Here is a 25,997-nt window from a genome sequence, read left to right on the forward strand (position 1 = left end):
CAAGACAAAATATTTAAGTGCCATTGAAGAGGGTATGGTAGTAGGTGCCAAGCGCACTGGTTTGAGTGTGTCAAGAACTGCAACACTGCTGGGTTTTTCATGCTCAACAGTTTCCCGTGTGTATCAAGAATGGTCCACCACCCAAAAGACATCCAGACAGCTTGACACAACTGTGGGAAGTATTATAATCGACACCCTGTAGAGTCCATGCCCCATCGAATTGAGGCTGTTCTGAGGGGAAAAAGGGGTCGCAAGTCAGAATTAGGAAGTTGTTCCTAAATGTATGGCAGTTTAATGAACGAGATGGTGCTGCACTGAATAGCTGCAGTCTTACGGTCTCCACACCAATTCTGCTCTCTGCGTTGTTGCGAAGGGCCCGTAAGCATTTCACTGTTAGTCTACACCTGTTGTCTACGAAGGATGTGACAAATAATCATTTCATTTCAATCTAGTCAGACAACATGACAGCTGGCTTAAGTCCTACGGAAATAGGTTGCCGTGGTGCCTTCTGGGAAACCGCCACTGTCAGACGTCCTGTCCTCCCTTTAGGCCGGTTCCTCTACGACCCACAGCAGCTAACACCATGTGTGAGATGTAGGCACATTGTCCTCTGTCTCTGCTTTGATTCCTTTGTCTCAGTGCCTCATTCAGGCAAATGACTTTTAATTCAAAGGATTCCACCCGTAGAATGAATTGTGATTTCATTAGGAGAGGAAGAGAAACATTTATAATGGAAACACACACACACACACAGACACAATGCGTGGCAAGGAATAAGTTAGTCCTTAAATATTTCAAAAATGCCATACCATTGTATTTGGGACAAATCATTCACTAAACCCTAAACTTCAACTAAATCTTGTAACAAATGTGGAAATTGAGCAAGTTAAGGTGACTAAACTGCTTGGAGGAACCCTGGATTGTAACCTGTCATGCTCAAAACATGTTGATACAACAGTAGCTAAGATGGGGAGAGTTCAGTCCATAATAAAGAGTCGTTCTGCCTTTTTAACAATGCCGTCAACAAAGCAGGTCCTACAGGTTTTGTCGCACCTGGACTACTGTTTAGTCGTGTGGTCAGGTGCCACAAGGAGGGACCTCGGGAAAATTACAATTGGCTCAGAACAGGGCAGGACGGCCGGCCCTTAAATGTAAACGGAGAGATAACATTGTAAATCTCTCATGGATCAAAGTGGAGAGATTGACTTCTTCACTACTTGTTTTTGTATGAAGTGTTGACAAGCTGAATGTACCGAGCTGTCTGATTTTAAACAACTAGCACCCAGCTCGGACACCCATGCATACCCCACAAGACATTTCACCAGAGGTCTCTTCACAGTCCCCAAGTCCAGAACAGACTATGGGAGGTGCACAGTACTACATAGACCCATAACTATATGGAACTCTATTCCACATCAGGTAACTGAGGCAAGCAGTAGAATCAGATTTTAAAAACCGATAAAAATACACCTTATGGAACAGCGCAGACTGAAGAGACACACACACACAGACACACCTGATAAGACACGCGCTCTACACACACCTGCGCATGGATGTTGAGGTGGTGGTGTGGTGGTCTGAGGGAACACACTGAATGAGTTGGGTAAGACGTTATGTAATGTGAAGTCATGTTTTATTTGAATCACTATTTAACTGTCTTATGTTGCTGGACCCCCAGGAAGTGTAGCTGCTGCCTTGGCAAGAACTAATGGGGATCCATAATAAATACAATCACAACTAAAAACACACACACAGTCAGACGGAGAAGATCAGGCAACAGTAGTGCTGTATATGAGTAGCCTGGCTTCACATCACTGTTTACTACAGGTCATTTGAAGAGAGCCATTTCCCCTGTGGTACAAAATGCCCATCATTTGTTTCTGGCTCTGATCTTCCCCTGCATCACATGACCTCATCCATGGCTACTGTTGATCTTATCCCCATGTACTCCTCTCCTTCCCCTAGGAACTCTGATCTCCACTGGTTCTATCCTCTGACTACCCTCTGTGATCTCCACTGGTTCTATCTAAACCTGATGGTTGCACACTGGCACAGTCCCCCTAATCATTAGCCTTAACTAGGCCTGTTCTATTCACTGGGAATTTTGGTGGTGTAGGGTTGACTTCTAATAACTGGGGACCACTGCAATTAGCCTAGTAAGGCATTTCTAACTCTGGGTCTGTATTCACAGAGATTCCCAGAGTAGAAGTGTTGGTCTATGATCAGGTCTTATTCATTATCTGAAAGGCAAAACTGTTCCTAGATCAGCACTTCTACTGTGAATATTGGCCCTGGTGTTTTCCTACTGCCATTACCCCTACAATTCCCCCACCTAATTCCATAAGTTCCATGGAGATGGGTTGTTTGTGCTCTGCTCAGCTGTTGTGCTTGTGTTCACCCATGATTAATTTAGAATGGCCTCGGGACTGAACAGCCAGCCTAAGAGGCTAGGTTACGCAGAAGGGGATCTGGTGACTCCTGGAACAAAGACAATGGTTTGAGGGAGAGACTTGGATAGAGAACGAGAGATGACGAGAGAGCAGTTGAAGAGATGACGAGAGAGCAGTTGGAGAGATGACGAGAGAGCAGTTGGAGAGATGACGAGAGAGCAGTTGGAGAGATGACGAGAGAGCAGTTGGAGAGATGACGAGAGAGCAGTTGGAGAGATGACGAGAGAGCAGTTGGAGAGATGACGAGAGAGCAGTTGGAGAGATGACGAGAGAGCAGTTGGAGAGATGACGAGAGAGCAGTTGGAGAGATGACGAGAGAGCAGTTGGAGAGATGACGAGAGAGCAGTTGGAGAGATGACGAGAGAGCAGTTGGATGGAGGGAGAGGAATGCTGTTGCTGCTGTGTCTCCCTGCCTGTCTGGTCTGGCCACATGACCTCCAAAGCACCTCATACACAGGCTCCCTGGGTAGAACAATCCCTCACTCCTATGATTCACCATTTCTGTGTAGTTTGAGGGGCTAATATCCATTTTGATGCCCATTGCTTCTTTTTTTGTGTTATGCTGGTGTGGATATTCAATCAATCAATCAATCAATCAATCAATCAAATGTAATTATAAAGCCCTTTTTACATCAGCCGATGTCACAAAGAAAGTGCTGTATAGAAACCCAGCCTAAAACACCAAACTAGATGTAGAAGCACGGTGGCTAGGAAAAACTCCCCAGAAAGGCCGGAACCTAGGAAGAAACCTAGAGAGGAGCCAGGCTCTGAGGGGTGGCCAGTCCTCTTCTGGCTGTGCCGGTTGGAGATTATAACAGAACATGGCCAAGATGTTCAAGTGTTCATAGATGACCAGCAGGGTCAGATAATAATTAATCACAGTGGTTGTGAAGGGTGCAACAGGTCAGCACCTCAGGAGTAAATGTCAGTTGGCTTTCCATAGCCGATCATTCAGAGTTCGATACAGCAGTTGCGGTGTAGAGAGAGTCCAAAACAGCAGGTCCGGGACAAGGTAGCACGTCCGGTGAACAGGTCAGGGTTCCAGAACAGTTGAAACTGGAGCAGCAGTATGACCAGGTGGACTGGGGACAGCAAGGAATCATTAGGCATGGTCAGGCTCAGGTCCTCTGAGAGAAGGGGAGAGCGAGAATACTTAAATTAACACAGGACACCGGATAAGACAGGATAAATACTCCAGATATAACAGACTGACCCTAGCCCCCTGACACACAAAACTATTGCAGCATAAATACTGAAGGCTGAGACAGGAGGGGTCGGGAGACACTGTGACCCTGTCCGACAAAACCCTCCCGACAGGGCCAACCAGGCAGGATATAACCCCACCCACTTTGCCAAAGCACAGCACCCTCACCAGTAGAGGGATATCTTCAACCACCAACATACTATCCTGAGACAATGCCGTGTATAGCCCATGAAGATCTCCTCCTCAGCACGAACCCGGGGGGGGGGGGGGGGGGGGGGGGGGGGGGGGGGGGGGGGGGGGGCAACAACCCGCACAGGAAGATCACGTCAGTGACTCAACCCACTCAAGTGACGCACCCCTCCTAGGGACTGCATGGAAGAGCACCAGTAAGCCAATGACTCAGCCTCCGTAATAAGTTTAGAGGCAGAGAATCCCAGTGGAGAGAGGGGAACTGGCCAGGCAGAGACATCAAGGGTGGTTCGTTGCTCCAGAGCCTTTGCGTTCACCTTCACACTCCTGGGCCAGACTACACTCAATCATATGACCCACTGAAGAGATGAGTCTTCAATAAAGACTTAAAGGTCGAGACCGAGTTTGTGTATATTGGAACAGACCAATGAAAAGCTGGCGTGTGTGATGTTTTGAGTGAAGTTGACAGAAAACAGGTCGCCTTTTACTGCTACAGTACTTGAGGTAAACGTGAGTCAGCAGAAATATTTGACTTCATATTAAATGTTTAATGTTTCAAATCTATTACCCTAGAAACTAGGCTACTTTATGAACTACTCAGCTCTTAGGCTGCTGGAGGACTGAAATTGGAGGGCCTCGATTTTACGACTCTTTTCAGTGTGCCCACAACAATGGGTTATTCCCTGTTTTGTGTCTTTATGCTGTCATCGCTGCTCAGTCAGACCTCCATAGTGGAGGCAAGGAGGTGATATTTGTGGAGTTTTACTGCTAAGTGGCGGGCGGCTCCCTCATGGCCCTGCCTCCTGCAGGTTATAGGTTGTGTCCCAAATGGCACCCTATTCAAAGTGCACTACTTCTGAACAAATGGGGAATAGGGTACCATTTGGGATGCGGCCAATAGTCTGACTCTAGGAGGTGATTACATCATTGATTGAGGTAATAGATTTGCTGAGCTCTTTGTGTGGCTCACCACATGTTAGGCTAGCGGTGCTCCTACTCCAACGATGAGTTGCAAGGTACACAGGAGGAAGTGCAGCAGACTATTGTAGTACTTCATCAGTCTGAGGTTTTCTGTTGCTTCAGGCTCAGTTTGTAAAATAATATTTTCAGTGACCGTTCTCCTGTGGGCTGCTTGCTCTGATTTTCATGTGTTTCTTTCCAATCCATACAAATGATGTCAAAGTACTTCTAACTTGATCTAAACCAAAGCTACATCCCATAGATTAATTTATAACACATTTGAATTCTAAACTGCCATAATTCTAAGCTCTAATCTCAAATATCAGCAGTGAGATATGAGGTAGGCATTTCTCAATTAAACTCTGGGCACCAGAAGACGATTAAACATGATAAATTAAGCCTATTAAAACCCTGCTCAGTATTACAAAAAAAAAAAAATAGCTGAGATTTTTTCTTTACTGATAGTTCTCTCCCATCGCAGTGGAGGATGATAAGGCTTTATCTGGAAGGGCAAATATGAAGGCCAGTGAGATATTAATGGTAGTTAGGAAATACTTCTAAATGCAGGGAACTTTTTGTTCTAAAATGGGCACAGTATCATTTGCGTAACTTCAAAGTTAGGCGAGTGGGTTATACTATTAATTATAGACTGGGTGGTTCAAGCCCTGAATGCTGATTTGGCTGACAGCTGTGGTATATCAGACCATATACCACGGGTATGATAAAACATTTATTTTTACTGCTCTAGGTAACCAGTTTATAATAGCAATAAGGCACCATGGAGGTTTGTGATATGTGACCAATATACCACGGCTAAGGGCTGTATTCATACACTCCACATTGCATGGTGCGTAAGAACAGCCCTTAGCCGTGGTATATTAGCCATACACCACACCCCCTCAGGGCTTGTTGCTTAATTAAACTGAATTTGTGCCAAAAATGTGGTGTTCAGTGTAAGGAAGTGGAATTGTGGTCAGTGATCGTAGTACTTGCCCACAGAAGGCAGTTTCTATTATGTGGTTTATGAGTAGCTTATCTGTTTAAAACACATATTTTACTATCTCTGGCTGTCAGACCTGTTTATGAAAACACACACACACACACACACACACACACACACACACACACACACACACACACACACACACACACACACACTCACAGGCTGAGTGAAAAACAGCTCTTTGGTACTCACACACTGACCTCCCTCTAGGCCAGTGATGCCACCACTGTGGCCTCGCCCTCATGTGACTCCCCTCTCCCATCCTCTCTCCCCTGTCACCTGACTCTGATGGATGTCTGACTCGCCCAGAGTGTAAGGCTCGTAAATCACCTGTTACTGTGGCGAGTGCTGTAGAAAACATCCATTAACACAATCCCGACTGGGTGGGTGGGGGGGGTCCCAAAATGCAAATGACTGTATGATTTATCAGCTACTGCAACAGGAGGAATGAAGGGAAGAGGGAAAGAATGTCACTGCTTTTATTTAATGTATTATATTTCACTTTATTTTATTTAATCTTTATTTAACTAGGCAAGTCGGTTAAGAAATTCTTATTTGCAATGACGGCCTAACCCGGATGACTCTGGGCCAATTGTGTGCCGCCCTATGGGACTCTCAATCACGGCCAGTTGTGATACAGCCTGGAATTGAACCAGGGTCATTCGTGACGCCTCTAGCACTGACCGCTGCGCCACTCGGGAGCCCAATGGCCAGAGAGGGGTGGAGGAGGGAAGGGTGCAATCATATATATATATATAACATTTGGCACCTAACCGTCATTGCCACCACTCCACAATCACACACTAGGTCCTACCTCTGAGGAGTCATGGATTGGATCAGCAGCTGTATCTAAATGCCGTATTTGGTTTGTTAGTGTGGGATCCATGGACGTATGACATGAGCGTGTGTTTGTCGGTCTGTTATCATTGCTTTTATCTCCTGGCTTGGTTGTCCATGGTGACAGGGGGCTACCCTGATGTCGGCCCCCCCCCACTCCCCCTTCTGTTAATCCTGCTTGACTCATTTTAATGGGACAGGTTCCCATCAAACACAGCTTGAGGATATAATTTCATCCCAATCAAATTGTCTTCTCACCGCCTGTCTCGTGGCAAATGGTGGCTATCCCTCTTTGCTTTCCGTCCAGTGACAGGCCCTTCTTGTCGATTCAACACCTTGCGCCCCAGCTTACAATATTTGTTGACATGTGCATTGTTATTTTCCTTCTTATCACTTTCTATTAGGCAGGGTTCAATCATAAAAATGTCATCGCCACTATTAAATAAATGACAAATCATGACATTTATAGCTTGTACAATATATTTCCAGACACAAAGAACGTTATTCCTTCCTTAGCTATAGGTCTCTCTCTCTCACACACACACACACAGGCTGAGTGAAAACGTAGATAACCTTTTCCATAACGCTGCTAAAGGTAGCATAATAAATTCATTGACATCCTGCTGGCGTGGAAATAATACGATTCATGTTTTTGGAGGCAAAACATGTTTACACATAGTGTGTGTGCACAAACACCAGCTGAGAAACACAACACACTGGCAGCACCTAGATGAAAGAAATAATATGCATGAAAGGTAAAGTAAAAGCCAGGTTTCAAACATGAAACACTAAACTGACAAAACAACTCACCTAAGGGAGCAATCTAAGGGAATAGCGATCTATAAAATATCTATTTTCTTTGAATGTACTCGTTACAAATCTTGCATTTACACCAAAAATGACGCGTTATATTGGCCTAAACCTCTTTGAAAGCAATATACTACAACTACTACTAATAGAATTGGAACTGGGAAAAATGAATTTAGTATTAGCTAGAGTCTGAGTTTTATCACATCCTAGATGACAGTTCTGTATGATGTCTCTATGTTATCATAGCTGTAGGGTGATCCTGACTAAGATGTCACGTCTGCCAGCGCCAGTTGTTGCCATGACCTTACAAGATTAATGTCAGGCTCTAAATAGGCTTCTCACCCAACCAGCCCTTCTGCTGTTGTGTTGCTGGTGCATTGTGTTTGAGAAGTATGGAGGTCAGAAAGAGGCTAGAGAAGACTACTACAGCCTGTATACCACTCCGGACCAGGGTATGTGAGTGAGGAGCGGAGGAGCGGATCGTACCCCATTTGACTGGGGCGCAGAGCGAGTTTCCCAAAAGCTGAAGCATCAGCCTTCTCGCCCCCTCCAGTAGAGCTCGCTTCACGAGCTCAGGGTATGCCCGGCCCAGCATGCATCTGTAGTCTACTTGTGTGCTACTATAGCTCCTTGATTTAGCTACTGTCATGGAGCTCACTAAATATTTTCATAAAGAGTCTGATAAAACACACAGGTGAAAAATCAAGGTGACTTACAAAGATGGAAAATGAAAAAATACTTATTACTACATGCTACTTACTACACTAACAGGAAGGAATGAGGTGGGGGGCTAAGTATGTCATGTAGCAAAGTATTTATGAACTAAAAATCACTTCTATTATCTTTACAATAGGCCATTATTGATTTTGGCCCAATAGGCCAGGCATATTACCTCTTTCAATGAGCTTTCCATTTTGCTAGGGTTATTTGACCTAAAATCGTTAAGGCCTACCTACAGAAAACAACAACAGCCTGACAAGAGTGGCCCAGAGGGTGTTTAGCATCCCCAGTGGCTCTGCAAGCATGGAGAGGGTGTTCTTTGTTGTTGGCCTGCTCTCCAGGCACCAACGCATGAGCCTGAAGCCACAGACTCTGGCCAAACTCGTGTTTCTAAAAATGAATTAAAGGCATTGTAGACTGAGCCTAATAAGGCTTCTTTTCATTTGTATTTAATTTTCAGTAAGTCACAGCCTATATGTGAAATGTATAGACTACAATGATTGAATACAACATGTTGTTTAAATAATGAGAGCTTAATGTATGGCCTGGACTGCATGTCCATGTTCCCTGAAATGTATTTCTTTGCAGGCTATAGCCTTGAAATAATATAGCCTAAATAATTAATTTTCGTTGTTTTCTTAAACTACCTGTCTGGCTCCTGACCTATTTATGACGTTTATATGCTGTTTAATACGACATGTAGCCTTTTTGAAATGATGAGTGCTATTTACAGTCTTTCTTACTGTTATGAGAACTTCATTATCAATGTTCATAAACTTCAATTAATCTACTCAGTCTGCAACCCAACGTTTGTAAGGTTCTGGTTTAAATGAAACAGACAGAGTTCCCAGCTTACAATAGTCAAAATGTTTATTCACGAGAGCACTCTGAATAAAGACCATTATACAAAGACATCCATTTTATACCTTGCTCATGCACATACTTCCACACAAACAGTAGATATCCTACCCACATACATACACATGAACAGTAGGTGAGTTGTATCCTTCTCCATAGTTCTCACCACTGTGTATCACTACCCAGCCGACAATTCCATTCCCCCGAGATTAGGGAAACCTTGACAAGTCCTCCCTGTCCTATCATACGTTTCTCAGAGTTCTAGCCAGGTCGGGTCAAACACAGTTTAATTGTTCTCTGTATTTTCTTAGGCAAACACATACACTCACAGGTCTCTTCTGAACCTCGTTGGACTTACGTTTAATACTTTAATTATTCCTTATACATGCTACACAAACTATAATCATTAATAGTTAGGTTTCAGGGTGGAATGATTTAATCATTATCTTTAAACATATAAATTCCCTTATCACTTATCCCTTGTTGTTTATTTCAATTATTTTCATTCAAATGATTTGAAATGATATGGTTTGGTTTCAATACTTCAAAACCAACTGGTAGTTCCAGGTAGTCACAAAAATAGATGGGTGTTGGTTAAATTGGGATTTTAATGGCCTCCCGAGTGGCGCTGCGGTCAATGCACTGCATTGTAATGTTTGAGTTGTCACTACAGACCCAGGTTCAATCCCAGGCTGTGTCACAGCTGACCGTGACCGGGAGACCCATGAGGCGGTGCAGAATTGGCCCAGCATCATCTGGGTTAGGATAGGTTTTGGCAGGACGGGATTTCCTTGTCCCATCACGCTCTAGCGACTCCTTGTGGTGGGCCGGGCACCTGCAAGCTGTCTTCGGTCGTCAGCTGGACAGTGTTTCCTCCAACACATCGGTGCGGCTGGCTTCCGAGTGTGTCAAGAAGCACTGCGGCTTGGCCAGGGTCGTGTTTTGGAGGACGCATGGCTATCGACCTTCGCCTCTCCCGAGTCCGTAGGGGAGTTGCTGCGGTGGTACAAGACTAATTGGATATCATGAAATTGGGGAGAAAAAGGGGTGAAGTACTTAAGTACGTAATTAAGTGATTTTTATGAATGGAGTGAATTTGAATTTATGAATGGAGTGAATTTGAATTTATGAATGGAGTGAATTTGAATTTATGAATGGAGTGAATTTGAATTTATGAATGGAGTGAATTTGAATTTATGAATGGAGTGAATTTGAAGCAGCAGTTTTTTTATCCTCCTGTCAGCAAGGAGCGGTTTTTAGTGGAGCGGTTGGGAAGGATGTGGAGTGCCGGAGCGGTCTTTCCCACCGCTCAATTCCTCTCACTCTGCTCAGGACCAGGCAGGGTTTTAGCCTCTGGGATGTGTTTCATTTCAGGGAGGAATCACTACCCTCCGCTGTGCCCTTGTTCACTTGTCTACACAGAATATGACCGCATTGAGGTGAAATAGGGCGGAGAGTGGAGCATCTTTCTGTATTGAAACCCAGCCTGCTCCATTGCTCACATCCTTGTACACATCTGAGAAAACTGGATTGGATAGGTAACAGCAGTATGATAGAAGCTAGGCGGAATAAACCTCAACCCATTCTTCTAATCTAGTTGTCCAGCAGGCCTGATCCACAGAGGAGCAGCTGTTTAGAAATACACCGTCCAGCTTGGTCCAGGGATTTGGTTATGCAGTTGATGTGGCCCAGGAACCTGTGCCAGGGGTTTTATGTCCTAAAAAAAGGACATAAATAGGTGTGAGGGAAAAGCTCAGTGGCATATGCTAATCCAATTGCATTGGCGATGTTGTTTTTGACTCTGTGCTTTTGAATTGCGTAGGTTGATGAATCCTCTCTCTCTCCCTCTTTCTTTCTCATTCTTTCTCACTTTCTCTCGCTCTCTCATTCTCTCCCTCTCATTCTCTTTCTCTCACCCTCATCTCTCCTCTCTCTTTCTTCTCTTTCTTCTCTCCTCTCCTTTCTCTAGTTGGTGGGGGGCCAGTTTGACCTGGAGATGAACTTCATTATCCAGGAGAAGGACAGCATTGTGTGCATGGTGGAGCTGCTGGACAAGGTGGGTGCTACACACACAAAATGAAATGGAACAGTATGTAGAATATAATCTATGGTGGATGAGTTGTGGCTGTACACACAGAGAAATACACAGAGAGAAATAGATTTTCTGCCAGCCCACCCATCGTGGTCTCATTGACTTGAATGGGGATCCCCGTTCTAGTAATTGTAGGCCTATTTCTATGGGGACATGTTAGTGGTGGAGGTTTGTAAAGCGCTTTGAGCATCTGGCAAATCTCTTTCTAAATCGGATCCATTATTATTATTATTATGTCTGGTTCCCAGTGTGAGCCCACTTGCCAGGCGGAGGTGTGGAGCATCTTCACGGCTATCCTGAAGAAGAGCGTGAGGAACCTGCAGGCCTGCACCGACACGGCCCTCATCAACCTCGTCCTGGACCGCGTGGCCCACACTGACAGCATGATCGCAGGTACTGCCACAGTAACACCAGAGGCCAAAGTCATTTCACTCCAAAGTAATGAGGTCACCCCAGTCCTCAGTACAGTATTTAGCATGCTGACACCTACCTACAGGGCTGTCTAGTTCCCCTGGAGTGTGGATGATTGTCTCAGTCATAATCATTGTCCAGTGGTTCTACCTTTTTAAATCCAAAGTAATGACTCCCTACTCCGAATGATTCCCTACTCTACAGGTATCACCCTTATAATGAGGAAGTGAGATAGCCCTGTCTAATGCTCCTCACCTTCCCTCATCAAGCTTAGCCAGCTGACGGCACAATTCTGCGTGTGTCGGAAAAGAGACTACTTTGTCCTGCAGCAACTCAAGCACTGAGGAGGTGCGGATACCCATGGACGGACGGACAGACAGACAGACACACACGCATCATCATCATTAGATTTGGAGTGTGTGTGCAGACCTGACAACACCACTCAGCCTCGCGCTAACACACTGCCCAGTCAGAGAAGTGACTCCCACACCAGTCAGTAGACACAGTCACCAGCCTCAATCACTCACCAGACTCTCACCCAGTTACTAATGAGGCCAAAGTAACTCTTCAAAAGCTCAGTGATTGACCACTGGCCTGGTAGAGCAGGATAATCAGCCTTAGCATAATGAAACCATTAGCCCAGGGAACATTAACATGTAGTCCAGGCCAGACAGACAGACAAACCCAGGGAACATTAAAATGCAGTCCAGGCCAGACAGACAGACAAACCCAGGGAACATTAACATGCAGTGCAGGTCAGACAGACAGACAAACCCAGGGAACATGGACATGCAGTCCAGGCCAGACACTTGCCCTGATATCTTCTTTTCACGTCGTCCTTTCAGCACGTCTCCGGCAATTATGGTGTAACCAGGCCATTGCAATATGTTTTGACTCTGCTTGGCTCAGTAGTGTGAAATGGGCATTAGCCTGTTAAATCAGACGGCCTCCCTCTCCGTCCATGGCTGGTGTGTGTCAGTCCTCTGATGCCCCAGGTCGCTCTGGCAGGCTATAGAACCTCCACAGTACCTGATGAAAATGGTCCTCCATGGCATTAGCCAGTAATGTGTCGTATTATAGGCTGAATGCCAGGGGGAGTGTGCATTGATAAGCCAATCAATACACATTACTGGCTAATGCCAGGAGGACCATTTTCATCCCAGTGAACAGAGAGAGATGTTCTATAGCCAAGCCCCCCCCCCCCCCCGTTGTTGACGTAGCTAGCTCTCCCAATCAACACCTGGGATTGCTTTATGCCTCGCTTTATGTCTCTCTCAAATGTCAATATGCCTTGTATATTGTTGTTTAGGATAGTTATCATTGTTTTAGTTTACTGCGGAGCCCCTAGTCCCACTCAACATGCCTCAGATACCTCCTTTGTCCCACCTCCCACACATGCGGTGACCTCATCCAGCATAACTAGTGCGTCCAGAGATGCAACCTCTCTTATCATCACTCAGTGCCTGGGTTTACCTCCACTGTACCCGCACCCCACCATACCCCTGTCTGCACATTATGCCCTGAATCTGTTCTACCACGCCCAGAAATCTGCTCCTTTTATTCTATGTCCCCAACACACTAGACGACCAGTTTTGATAGCCTTTAGCCGTACCCTCATCCTACTCCTCCTCTGTTCCTCGGGTGAAGTGGAGGTCAACCCAGGCACTCTCATTTGTTGACTTCTGTAACCGAAAAAGCCTTGGTTTCATGCATGTTAACATCAGAAGCTTCCTCCCTAAGTTAGTTTTACTCACTGCTTTAGCACACTCTGCCAACCCTGATGTCCTTGCCGTGTCTGAATCCTGGCTTAGGAAGGTCACCAAAAATTCTAAGATTTCCATCCCCAACTACAACATTTTCCTTCAAGATAGAACTGCCAAAGGGGGCGGAGTTGCAGTCTACTGCAGAGATAGCTTGCAAAGTTCTGTCATACATTCCAGGTCTATGTCCAAACAGTTCAAGCTTCTAATTTTAAAAATGAATCTCTCCAGAAATAAGTCTCTCACTGTTGCCGCCTGTTATAGACCCCCTTCAGTTCCCAGCTGTGCCCTGGACACCATATGTGAATTGATTGCCCCCCATCTATCTTCAGAGCTCGTTCTGTTAAGTGACCTGAACTGGGATATGCTTAACACCCCTGCAGTCCTACATTCTAAGCTAGATGCCCTCAATCTCACACAAATCATCAAGGAACCCACCAGGTACAACCCTAAATCCGTAAACATGGGCACCCTCATAGATATTATCCTGACCAACTTACCCTCCAAATACACCTCTGCTGTTTTCAATCAGGATCTCAGCGATCACTGCCTCATTGCCTGCATCTGCTATGGGTCCGCGGTCAAACGACCACTAAAACACTTCTGTGAGCAGGGCTTTATAATGGACCTGGCCGGAGTACCCTGGAAGGATTTTGACCTCATCCCGTCATTCGAGGATACCTGGTCGTTCTTTAAAAGTAATTTCCACACCACCTTTCAAAAAAGAACAGATATAGCCCTTGATTCACTCCAGACCTGACTGCCCTCGACCAGCACAAAAACATCCTGTGGCGGACTGCAGTAGCATCGAATAGTCCCTGCGATATGCAACTTTTCAGGGAAGTCAGGAACCAATACACGCAGTCAGTCAGGAAAGCAAAGGCTAGCTTTTTCAAACAGAAATTTGCATCCTGTAGCTTTAACTACAAAACGTTTTTGGACACTGTAAAGTGCATGGAGAATAAGAGCAGCACCTCCCAGCTGCCCACTGCACTGAGGCTAGGTAACACTGTCACCACTGATAAATCAACCATAATCGAGAATTTCAAATAGCATTTCTCTACGGCTGGCCATGCTTTCCTCCTGGCTACCCCGGCCAACAGCTCCCCCCAGATGTTCTGAAAGAGCTGTGAAACCTGGACCCGTACAAATCAGCTGGGCTAGACAATCTGGACCCTCTCTTTCTAAAATTTTCCACCTCCATTGTTGCAACCCCTATTACCAGTCTGTTCAACCTCTTTCGTATTGTCCGAGATCCCTAAAGATTGGAGAGCTGCCGCGGTCATCCCCCTCTTCAAAGGGGGTGACACTCTAGACCCAAACTGTTATAGACCTATATCCATCCTGCCCTGCCTTTCTAACGTCTTTGAAAGCCAAGTTAATAAACAGATCACTGACTTTTTCGAATCCCACCGTACCTTCTCCGCTGTGCAAGCTGGTTTCCGAGCTGCTCACGGCTGCACCTCAGCCACGATCAAGGTCCTAAACGATATAACTGCCATCATCGACCTGGCCAAGGCTTTTTCGACTGTCAATCACTGTATTCTTAAAGGCAGACTCAACAGCCTTAGTTTCTCAAATGACTGCCTCGCCTGGTTCACCAACTTCTTCTCAGATAGAGTTCAGTGTGTCAAATCGGAGATCTGTTTTCCAGACCTCTGGCAGTCTCTGGGGGTGCCACAGGGTTCAATTCTCGGTCCGACTCTTTTCTCTGTATACATCAGGGTTATTCCCTGATCCACCTCTACGCAGACAACACCACTCTGTATACTTCTGGCCCTTCTTTGGACACTGTGTTAACAAACCTCCAAACGAGCTTCAATGCCATACAACACTCCTTCCCTGGCCTCCAACTGCTCTTAAACTTTAGTAAAACTAAATGCATGCTTTTCAACCGATCGCTGCCCGACTAGCATCACTACTCTGGACAATTCTGAATTCGATTATGTGGGCAACTACAAATACCTAGGTGTCTGGCTAGACTTTAAACTCTCCTTCCAGACTCATAATCAAACATCTCCAATCCAAAATTAAATCTAGAATCGGCTTTCTATTTCACTACATAGCCTCCTTCATTCATGCTGCCAAACATACCCTAGCAAAACTGACTATCCTACCAATTCTCAACTTCGGCGATGTCATTTACAAAATAGCCTCTAACACTCTACTCAGCAAACTGGATGCAGTCTATCACAGTCCTATCCGTTTTGTCACCAAAGCCCCATATACCACCCACCACTGCGACCTGTATGCTCTCATCGGCTGGCCCTCGCTACATATTCGTCGCCAGACCCACATTGATGGGGAATGGCATAGCATTTCTCGACATTTGCCATAATGTGAAAATATGTGTACTCAACAAATAAAAGGTGATTTGGTTTGCATTTTATGTGCTGAATACCTGATTTAAGTCTTTTTCGATGTCCTCTTTAGTATGAAATGTTTTTGGTCTACTTGTAATCAATCCATAACATGTTTTATTAGCCAAGTAACAAGAGGTCACACAACGATGTTACTTTGGTTATAGAGGTTCTGGAACATCCCTCTATGTGTTTTGCTTTTCACTTGGACTCTGTTCAAGTCCATTGTTAAGCTGTGGTCAGTTTCCCCTCTTCACATATGTCATGTTTAACCAGTGTGTGTCCCTTCCCTCTTCCAGACCTGATGGTGGACATGCTAGGAGTGCTGGCCAGCTACAGCATCACAGTCAAGGAGCTGAAGTTGTTCTTCAGCAAACTGCAAGGAGAGAAAGGCCAATGGGTAATTCAACTAGTCGAACCTTCATTCCGTACCGCCCTGTCATATTTGTCTTGTAGAGAGCATGGGGAATGTGCTAGCAACACTTCAACTGGTTGCCTGTACACATCCTTTTAGCCTCTCTGTGCTCTGGTACCATACATCACACTGTGTAGTGCAGACACACCATCGCTGTCTATTGGGCTAATCCTAAAAACATTACTGCATTATTGTGTAATAACTTGAGGAAGTTGCATCTTAGCTCTGATATATGAAGGCAGTTTTATCATTCTACCTTATACTGGGTAATGTTATGATTTAAGGAGAGGGTAAACTGATCTTTGATCAGTGTTTGGAATTAAATCACACACATTTAACAGTTGAACATGAATAGTACTATCCTATCATTAGTTAAAAATAGTATCTACAGTGGGACAAAAAAGTATTTAGTTAGCCACCAATTGTGCAAGTTCTCCCACTTAAAAAGATGAGAGAGGCCTGTAATTTTCATCATAGGTACACTTCAACTATGACAGACAAAATGAGAAAAGAAATCCAGAAAATCACATTGTAGGATTTTTAATGAATTTATTTGCAAATTATGGTGGGAAATAAGTATTTGGTCAATAACAAAAGTTTATATCAATACTTTGTTATATACCCTTTGTTGGCAATGACAGAGGTCAAACGTTTTCACACACTGTTGCTGGTATTTTGGCCCATTCCTCCATGCAGATCTCATCTAGAGCAGTGATGTTTTGGGGCTGTTGCTGGGCAACACAGGCTTTCAACTCCCTCCAAAGATGTTCCATTGGGTTGAGATCTGGAGACTGCCTAGGCCACTCCAGGACCTTGAAATGTTTCTTACGAAGCCACTCCTTCGTTGCCTGGGCGGTGTGTTTGGGATCATTGTCATGCTGAAAGACCCAGCCACGTTTCATCTTTAATGCCCTTGCTGATGGAAGGAGGTTTTCACTCAAAATCTCACGATTCATGGCCCCACTCATTCTTTCCTTTACACGGATCAGTTGTCCTGGTCCCTTTGCATATAAACAGCCCCAAAGCATGATGTTTCCACCCCCATGCTTCACAGTAGGTATGGTGTTCTTTGGATGCAACTCAGCATTCTTTGTCCTCCAAACACAACGAGTTGAGTTTTTACTAAAAAGTTATATTTTGGTTTCATCTGACCATATGACATTCTCCCAATCTTCTTCTGGACCATCTAAATGCACTCTAGCAAACTTCAGACGGGCCTGGACATGTACTGGCTTAAGCAGGGGGACACGTCTGGCACTGCAGGATTTTTAGTCCCTGACGGCGTAGTGTGTTACTGATGGTAGGCTTTGTTACTTTGGTCCCAGCTCTCTGCAGGTCATTCACTAGGTCCCCCCCGTGTGGTTCTGGGATTTTTGTGATCATTGTGACCCCATGGGGTGAGATCTTGCGTGGAGCCCCAGATCGAGGGAGATTATCAGTGGTCTTGTATGTCTTCCATTTCCTAATAATTGCTCCCACAGTTGATTTCTTCAAACCAAGCTGCTTACCTATTGCAGAATCAGTCTTCCCAGCCTGGTGCAGGTCTACAATTTTGTTTCTGGTGTCCTTTGACAGCTCTTTGCTCTTGGCCATAGTAGAGTTTGGAGCGTGACTGTTTGAGGTTGTGGACAGGTGTCTTTTATACTGATACTGATACTGATAACAAGTTCAAACAGGTGCCATTAATACAGGTAATGAGTGGAGGACAGAAGAGCCTCTTAAAGAAGAAGTTACAGGTCTGTGAGAGCCAGAAATCTTGCTTGTTTGTAGGTGACCAAATACTTATTTTTCACCATATTTTGCAAATAAATTCATTGTAGGAATTTTAATGTGATTTTCTGGATTTTTTTTCCCTCATTTTGTCTGTCATAGTTGAAGTGTACCTATAATGAAAATTACAGGCCTCATCTTTTTAAGTAGGAGAACTTGCACAATTGGTGGCTGGCTAAATACTTTTTTGCCCCACTGTATACTCAAGATACATTAGTGATTATAAAGTTTGAGGAATAATTTGTTTTCCAACCTGGGTTTTGTAGTTTTCCACCAAGACAGCCTGGACAGTCTTGCCTAGCAGGGTGGAGTCAGTACAGTACAGTGGCAAGAGCCTGGACAGTCTTGCCTAGCAGGGTGGAGTCAGTACAGTAGCCCTTGTGTAAAAACAGCAGATCTAGTAGGTTGTACCATGAATTATCCACTGAGTCCCTGCACCATTGAGAGAGAATCATTTACTCACTGCTTTAGCACACTCTGCCAACCCTGATGTCCTTGCCATGTCTGAATCCTGGCTTAGGAAGGCCACCAACATTTTTGAGATTTCCATACCCAACTATAACATTTTCCGTCAAGATAGAACTGCAAAAGGGGGAGGAGTTGCAGTCTACTGCAGAGAGAGCCTGCAAAGTAATGTCATACTTTCCAGGTCCATACCCAAACAGTTCGAACTACTAATTTTAAAAAATGACTCTCTCCAGAAATAAGTCTCTCATTGTTGCCGCCTGCTACCGACCCCCCTCAGCTCCCAGCTGTGCCCTGGACACCATTTGTGAATTGATCGCCCCCCATCTAGCTTCAGAGTTTGTTCTGTTAGGTGACCTAAACTGGGATATGGTTAACACCCCGGCAGTCCTACAATCTAAGCTAGATGCCCTCAATCTCACACAAATCATCAAGGAACCCACCAGGTACAACCCTAAATCTGTAAACAAGGGCACCCTCATAGATGTTATCCTGACCAACTGGCCCTCCAAATACACCTCCGCTGTCTTCAATCAGGATCTCAGCGATCACTGCCTCATTGCCTGTATCCGCTACGGGTCCACAGTCAAACGACCACCCCTCATCACTGTCAAACGCTCCCTAAAACACTCCCACTTCTGCGAGCAGGCCTTTCTAATCGACCTGGCCCGGGTATCCTGGAAGGATATTGACTTCATCCCGTCAGTTGAGGATGCATGGTCATTCTTTAAAAGTAACTTCCTCACCATCTTAGATAAGCATGCTCCATTCAAAAAAATGCAGAACGAAGAACAGATATAGCCCTTGGTTCACTCCAGACCTGACTGCGCTCAACCAGCACAAAAACATCCTGTGGCGGACTGCAATAGCATCGAATATTCCCAGAGATATGCAACTGTTCAGGGAAGTCAGGAACCAATACACGCAGTCAGTCAGGAAAGCAAAGGCCAGCTTTTTCAAGCAGAAATTTGCATCCTGTAGCTCTAACTCCAAAAAGTTCTGGGACACTGTAAAGTCAATGGAGAACAAGAGCACCTCCTCCCAACTGCACTGAGGCTAGGTAACACGGTCACCACCGATAAATCCATGATAATCGAAAACTTCAACAAGCATTTCTCAAAGGCTGGCCATGCCTTCCTCCTGGCTACTCCAACCTCGGCCAACAGCTCTCCCCCCGCAGCTACTCGCCCAAGCCTCCCCAGCTTCTCCTTCACCCAAATCCAGATAGCAGATGTTCTGAAAGAGCTGCAAAACCTGGACCCGTACAAATCAGCTGGTCTTGACAATCTGGACCCTCTATTTCTGAAACGATCCGCCGCCATTGTCGCAACCCCTATTACCAGCCTGTTCAACCTCTCTTTCATATCGTCTGAGATCCCCAAGGATTGGAAAGCTGCCGCAGTCATCCCCCTCTTCAAAGGGGGAGACACCCTGGACCCAAACTGTTAAAGACCTATATCCATCCTGCCCTGCCTATCTAAGGTCTTCGAAAGCCAAGTCAACAAACAGATCACTGACCATCTCGAATCCCACCGTACCTTCTCCGCTGTGCAATCTGGTTTCCGAGCCGGTCACGGGTGCACCTCAGCCACGCTCAAGGGACTAAACGATAGCATAACCGCCATCGATAAAAGACCGTACTGTGCAGCCGTGCAGCAGTCTTCATCGACTCGGCCAAGGCTTTCGACTCTGTCAATCATATTTTCATATTCTTATCGGCAGACTCAGTAGCCTCGGTTTTTCTAATAACTGCCTTGCCTGGTTCACCAAGTACTTCTCTGATAAGAGTTCAGTGTGTCAAATCGGAGGGCATGTTGTCTGGTCTTCTGGCAGTCTCTATGGGGGTGCCACAGGGTTCAATTCTTGGGCTGACTCTTTTCTCTGTATATATCAATGATGTTGCTCTTGCTGCGCGTGATTCCCTGATCCACCTCTACGCAGACGACACCATTCTGTATACTTCTGGCCCTTCCTTGGACACTGTGCTATCTAACCTCCAAACGAGCTTCAATGCCTTACAACACTCCTTCCGTGGCCTCCAACTGCTCTTAAACGCTAGTAAAACCAAATGCATGCTTTTCAACCGTTCGCTGAGTGCACCCGCACGCCGAACTAGCATCACCACCCTTGATGGTTCCGACCTAGAATATGTGGACATCTATAAGTACCTAGGTGTCTGGCTAGACTGTAAACTCTCCTTCCAGACTCATATCAAACATCTCCAATCGAAAATCAAATCTAGAGTCGGCTTTCTATTCCGCAACAAAGCCTCCCTCACTCACGCAGCCAAACTTACCCTAGTAAAACTGACTATCCTATCGATCCTCGACTTCGGCGATGTCATCTACAAAATAGCTTCCAACACTCTACTCAGCAAACTGGATGCAGTTTATCACAGTGCCATCCGCACCTTACACCACCCACCACTACGACCTGTATGCTCTAGTCGGCTGGCCCTCACTACATATTTGTCGCCAGACCCACTGGCTCCAGGTCATCTACAAATCCATGCTAGGTAAAGCTCCGCCTTATCTCAGTTCACTGGTCACGATGGCAACACCCACCCGTAGCACGCGCTCCAGCAGGTGTATCTCACTGATCATCCCTAAAGCCAACACCTCATTTGGCCGCCTTTCCTTCCAGTCCTGTGCTACCTGTGACTGGAACGAATTGCAAAAATCGCTGAAGTTGGAGACTTTTATCTCCCTCACCAACTTTAAACATCTGCTATCTGAGCAGTTAACCGATCGCTGCAGCTGTACATCGGTAAATAGCCCACCCAATTTACCTACCTCATCCCCATACTGTTTTTATTTATTTACTTTTCTGCTATTTTTTTTCACACCAGTATCTACCTGCACATGACCATCTGATCATTTATCACTCCAGTGTTAATCTGCAAAATTGTAATTATTTGCCTACCTCCTCATGCCTTTTGCACACAATGTATATAGACTCTTTTATTTTTTCTACTGTTATTGACTTTATTGTTTACTCCATGTGTAACTCTGTGTTGTCTGTTCACACTGCTATGCTTTATCTTGGCCAGGTCGCAGTTGTAAATGAGAACTTGTTCTCAACTAGCCTACCTGGTTAAATAAAGGTGAAATAAAAATAAATAAATAGGGAGGCCCATTGATCAGTGTGGAATCAGATTGCCCCATTTCGTTGACAATCTGCTTTTGTGCTTCTCCATTTCCATACACACACACACACACTCAGACACTCTGCTAGCTCTGTGAAATATTATCTGAGGGGGTTGGCAAGAGATGATGCGTCTATCAGGAGTCTCTCCCTCACAGGATTTGAACAGAGTGAACACAGTGTGATATGCTTACTGCAGCCTCCACAGAATTTAAACTGACAGAGGCCTTGTCGGAAGAAAAGCTCATCAATATATTATGGAAGTTTATCAACGTTGATCACGGTTCCGTGGGTTTTGATTTACATTTGGGTTGAAAGGAAGGGAGTCTGATCTAAAGCGGGTGACCTTGCAGCATCAACGGGAATGTAAAGTAGATCAACAGAACTACTGCATCCTCAGTATAATGTCTCTAGAGAGTTCTCAACGAGATGTTGACTTGGTAGTAGAGGTCAATATAGATAAGCAGAAAATAGACCTGGACTCTAGTTGTGGAGATGTTGGTGTGTTGTTTGTTTTGCTTGCTTACCTGCCTGTGAACTTGAACATGTACGTTCAGGAAGTGTTCAGACCCCCTTGCCTTTTTCCACATTTTGTTACGTTGCCGCCCTATTTTAAAATTGATTCAATTGTTTTTTTCCCCTTAATTGCAAAGCATAAATAGGTTTTTAGACATTTAAAAAAAAATTACATAATTATTCAGACCCTTCACACAGTACATTGCTGAATCACCTTTGGCAGCGACTACAGCCATGTGGTTTCTTAGGTTTGACGCTACAAGCTTGGCACACCTTTATTTGGGGAGTTTCTCCCATTCTTCTCTATAGTTCCACTCAAGCTCTGTCAGGTTGGATTCCTGCGTTGTCTTGGCTGTGTGTCTGAGGTCCTGAGCCGTCTGTAGCAGGTTTTCGTCACGGATCTCTCTGCTCCGTTCATCTATCCCTCGATCCTGACTAGTCTCCCAGTCCCTGCCACTGAAAAATGTCCCCACAGCGTGATGCTGCCACCACCATGCTTCAACTTAGAGATGGTGCCAGGTTTCCTCAAGACGTGGCGCTTGGCATTCAGGCCAAAGAGTTCAATTTTGGTTTCATCAGACCAAAAAATCTTGTTTCTCATGGTCAGAGTTCTTTAGGTGCCTTTTGCCAATCTCAAAGCGGGCTGTCATGTGCCTTTTTACTGAGTGGTTTCCGTCTGGCCACTCTACCATAAAGGGCTGATTGGTAGAGTGCTGCAGAGATGGTTGTCCTTCTGGAAAGTTCTCCCATCTCCACAGAGCACTCTGAAGCTTTGTCAGAGTGACCATCGGGTTCTTGTTCACCTCCCTGACCAAGCCCTTTCCCACCGATTGCTCAGTTTGGCCAGGCGGCCAGCTCTCGGCAGAGTCTTAGTGGTTCCAAACTTCTTCCATTTAAGAATGCTGGAGGCCACTGTGTTCTTTGGGACCTTGAATGCTGCAGAATTTTTTTTTTGGTACCCTTCCCCAGATCTGTGCCTCGACACAATCCTGTTTCGGAGCTCTACAGACAATTCCATCCACCTCATGGCTTGGTTTTTGCTCTGATATGTACTGTCAGCTGTGGGACCTTATATAGACAGGTGTGTGCCTCTCTAAATCATGTCCAATCAATTGAATTTACAAAGATATCCAAACAAGTTGTAGAAATATCTCAAGGATGATCAACGGAAACAGGATGCACCGGAGCTCAAATGAGTCTCATAGTGAAGGGTCTGAATACTTATGTAAATAAGATTTGTATTTGTAATACATTTGCAAAATGTATAAAAACCTGTTTTTGCTTTGTCTTTATTGGGTATTGTGTGTAGATTGGTGAGGATTTTTTGTATTTCATTAATTTTAGAATAAGGCTGTAACGTAACAAAATGTGGGAACAGGGAAGGTGTCTGAATACTCTCCCGACTGCACTGTGGCTTTACATTAAAGTACTTGTGTATGCGGTGCACCCTCATCAAAGTCTGTGGCCTCTCATCTTGTGCGTGTTCTTCCCTCCAGCCTCCCCATGCGGTGAAGCTGCTGTCTGTCCTGAGGAGCATGGCCCACCGGAACGGACCTGACTCCTTCTTCAGCTTCCCAGGGAAGAGTGCTGCTGTGAGTACAGTGACAACTCAGTACACCTCCACATGTATACCGGAGTCTCGGACTGATCGTTAGAAGACAGTGTAGTACTCACCACCCAACTAGACTACAGTCTGACGCTACACCTGGTACGACACTATTCCCCTAAGCACTGTTCAAGTTGTGCACTATGTAAGGTAAAAGTTGTCAGACTTATAGTGACTGGTATGAGTCTCGGTGAACACGGTGTCTACGGTAAGGTAGTGGTATTTACAGCACCTCTGGATAGCTTCTAAATGGGCTACATCCTCTTGTGCTCGACTTCCCACATGATCCAAGGCTGACGAATTAGCAATAACTAAGATAATGCATCCTGAATTGCCTATAAGCTCTGACCCAGCACACATCTTGGCTTCTATATCCTATAATGCCAAGGTTTACCAACCATATGTAGCTTGGGTCATACGGTGTTTCTGTGTGTGTTGAATAAGCAGCATGGGAAGAGAGGAGGCGCACAGATGCTAGCTAATCTTCCTCTGTTCTCCTTCTCCTCCCTTTATTCTAATGCTCCTAGCTGTCTTCCCTCTGTTCTTCTCAGTCCTTCATTCTAATGCTCCTAGCAGTCTTCCCTCTGTTCTTCTCAGTTCTTCATTCTAATGCTCCTAGCCGTCTTCCCTCTGTTCTTCTCAGTTCTTCATTCTAATGCTTCTAGCAGTCTTCCCTCTGTTCTTCTCCTCCCTTCATTCTAATGCTCCTAGCAGTCTTCCCCCTGTTCTACTCCTCCCTTCATTCTGATGCTCCCAGCAGTCTTCCCTCTGTTCTTCTCAGTTCTTCATTCTAATGCTCCTAGCCGTCTTCCCTCTGTTCTTCTCAGTTCTTCATTCTAATGCTTCTAGCAGTCTTCCCTCTGTTCTTCTCCTCCCTTCATTCTAATGCTCCTAGCAGTCTTCCCTCTGTTCTCCTTCTCCCTTCATTCTAATGCTCCTAGCCGTCTCCGAACTCATTCTCACCCCTTCCTTCTCATAGCAGCAATCCCTAAGCTGCTTTTTCCAATACCTTTTTTATCTATCTAGCCATTCAGACAGCCAGCCAGCCATGTGATTTAGTGAGTGAAAGTATAACATATAAGTCCCCTGGGAATGTTCTGTTATTCCCCTCTCTTTCTCTTAAAATAGAGCAGTTTTCGAATACACTTCCTGGTATCTATGGGTTTAAAAGTGTGGACTTAGTGAAGCTAACTCAGTTAAGATGCTCTTGCTGACGTCTTCAAGGTAATGAAGAATGACAACTTATCAGACGTAGTCCCAGCTATGATTTCATACAGTGGGGGAAAAAAGTATTTAGTCAGCCACCAATTGTGCAAGTTCTCCCACTTAAAAAAGATGAGAGGCCTGTAATTTTCCTCATAGGTACACTTCAACTATGACAGACAAATTGAGTAAAAAAATTCCAGAAAATCACATTGTAGGATTTTTAATTAATTCATTTGCAAATTATGTTGGAAAATAAGTATTTGGTCAATAACAAAAGTTTATCTCAATACTTTGTTATATACCCTTGGTTGGCAATGACAGAGGTCAAAGGTTTTCTGTAAGTCTTCACAAGGTTTTTACACACTGTTGCTGGTATTTTGGCCCATTCCTCCATGCAGATCTCCTCTAGAGCAGTGATGTTTTGGGGCTGTTGCTGGGCAACACGGACTTTCAACTCCCTCCAAAGATTTTCTATGGGGTTGAGAACTGGAGACTGGCTAGGCCACTCTAGGACCTTGAAATGCTTCTTACGAAGCCACTCCTTCGTTGCCCGGGCGCTGTGTTTGGGATCATTGTCATGCTGAAAGACCCAGCCACGTTTCATCTTCAATGCCCTTGCTGATGGAAGGAGGTTTTAACTCAAAATCTCACTATACATGGCCCCATTCATTCTTTCCTTTACACGGATCAGTCGTCCTGGTCCCTTTGCAGAAAAACAGCCCCAAAGCATGATGTTTCCACCCCCATGCTTTACAGTAGGTATGGTTTTCTTTGGATGCAACTCAGCATTCTTTGTCCTCCAAACACGACGAGTTGAGTTTTTTGAGTCCCTGGCGGCGTAGTGTGTTACTGATGGTAGGCTTTGTTACTTTGGCCCCAGCTCTCTGCAGGTCATTCACTAGGTCCCCCCCGTGTGGTTCTGGGATTTTTGCTCACCGTTCTTGTGATCATTTTGACCCCACGGGGTGAGATCTTGCGTGGAGCCCCAGATCGAGGGAGATTATCAGTGGTCTTGTATGTCTTCCATTTCCTAATAATTGCTCCCACAGTTGATTTCTTCAAACCAAGCTGCCTACTTATTGCAGATTCAGTCTTCCCAGCCTGGTGCAGGTCTACAATTTTGTCTCTGGTTTCCTTTGACAGCTCTTTGGTCATGGCCGTAGTGGAGTTTGGAGTGTGACTGTTTGAGGTTGTGGACAGGTGTCTTTTATACTGATAACA

General features: G+C 45.1%; 1 protein-coding gene across 1 annotated transcript in view; it reads left to right on the forward strand.

Annotated features, from left to right (window-relative positions):
- The window catches only part of LOC109878628 (lipopolysaccharide-responsive and beige-like anchor protein), a gene marked incomplete in the record, with an annotated part of 260,305 nt that overhangs the window by 28,875 nt on the left and 205,433 nt on the right, over positions 1-25,997 (forward strand). The window contains 4 exon segments of the mRNA XM_031837867.1: positions 11,001-11,087; positions 11,372-11,516; positions 15,954-16,054; positions 23,461-23,556. Of these exon segments, the coding sequence (XP_031693727.1) occupies positions 11,001-11,087; positions 11,372-11,516; positions 15,954-16,054; positions 23,461-23,556 (429 nt within the window).

This window comes from Oncorhynchus kisutch, linkage group LG12 (assembly GCF_002021735.2).
Source record: "Oncorhynchus kisutch isolate 150728-3 linkage group LG12, Okis_V2, whole genome shotgun sequence".
Lineage (NCBI taxonomy): Eukaryota > Metazoa > Chordata > Actinopteri > Salmoniformes > Salmonidae > Oncorhynchus > Oncorhynchus kisutch.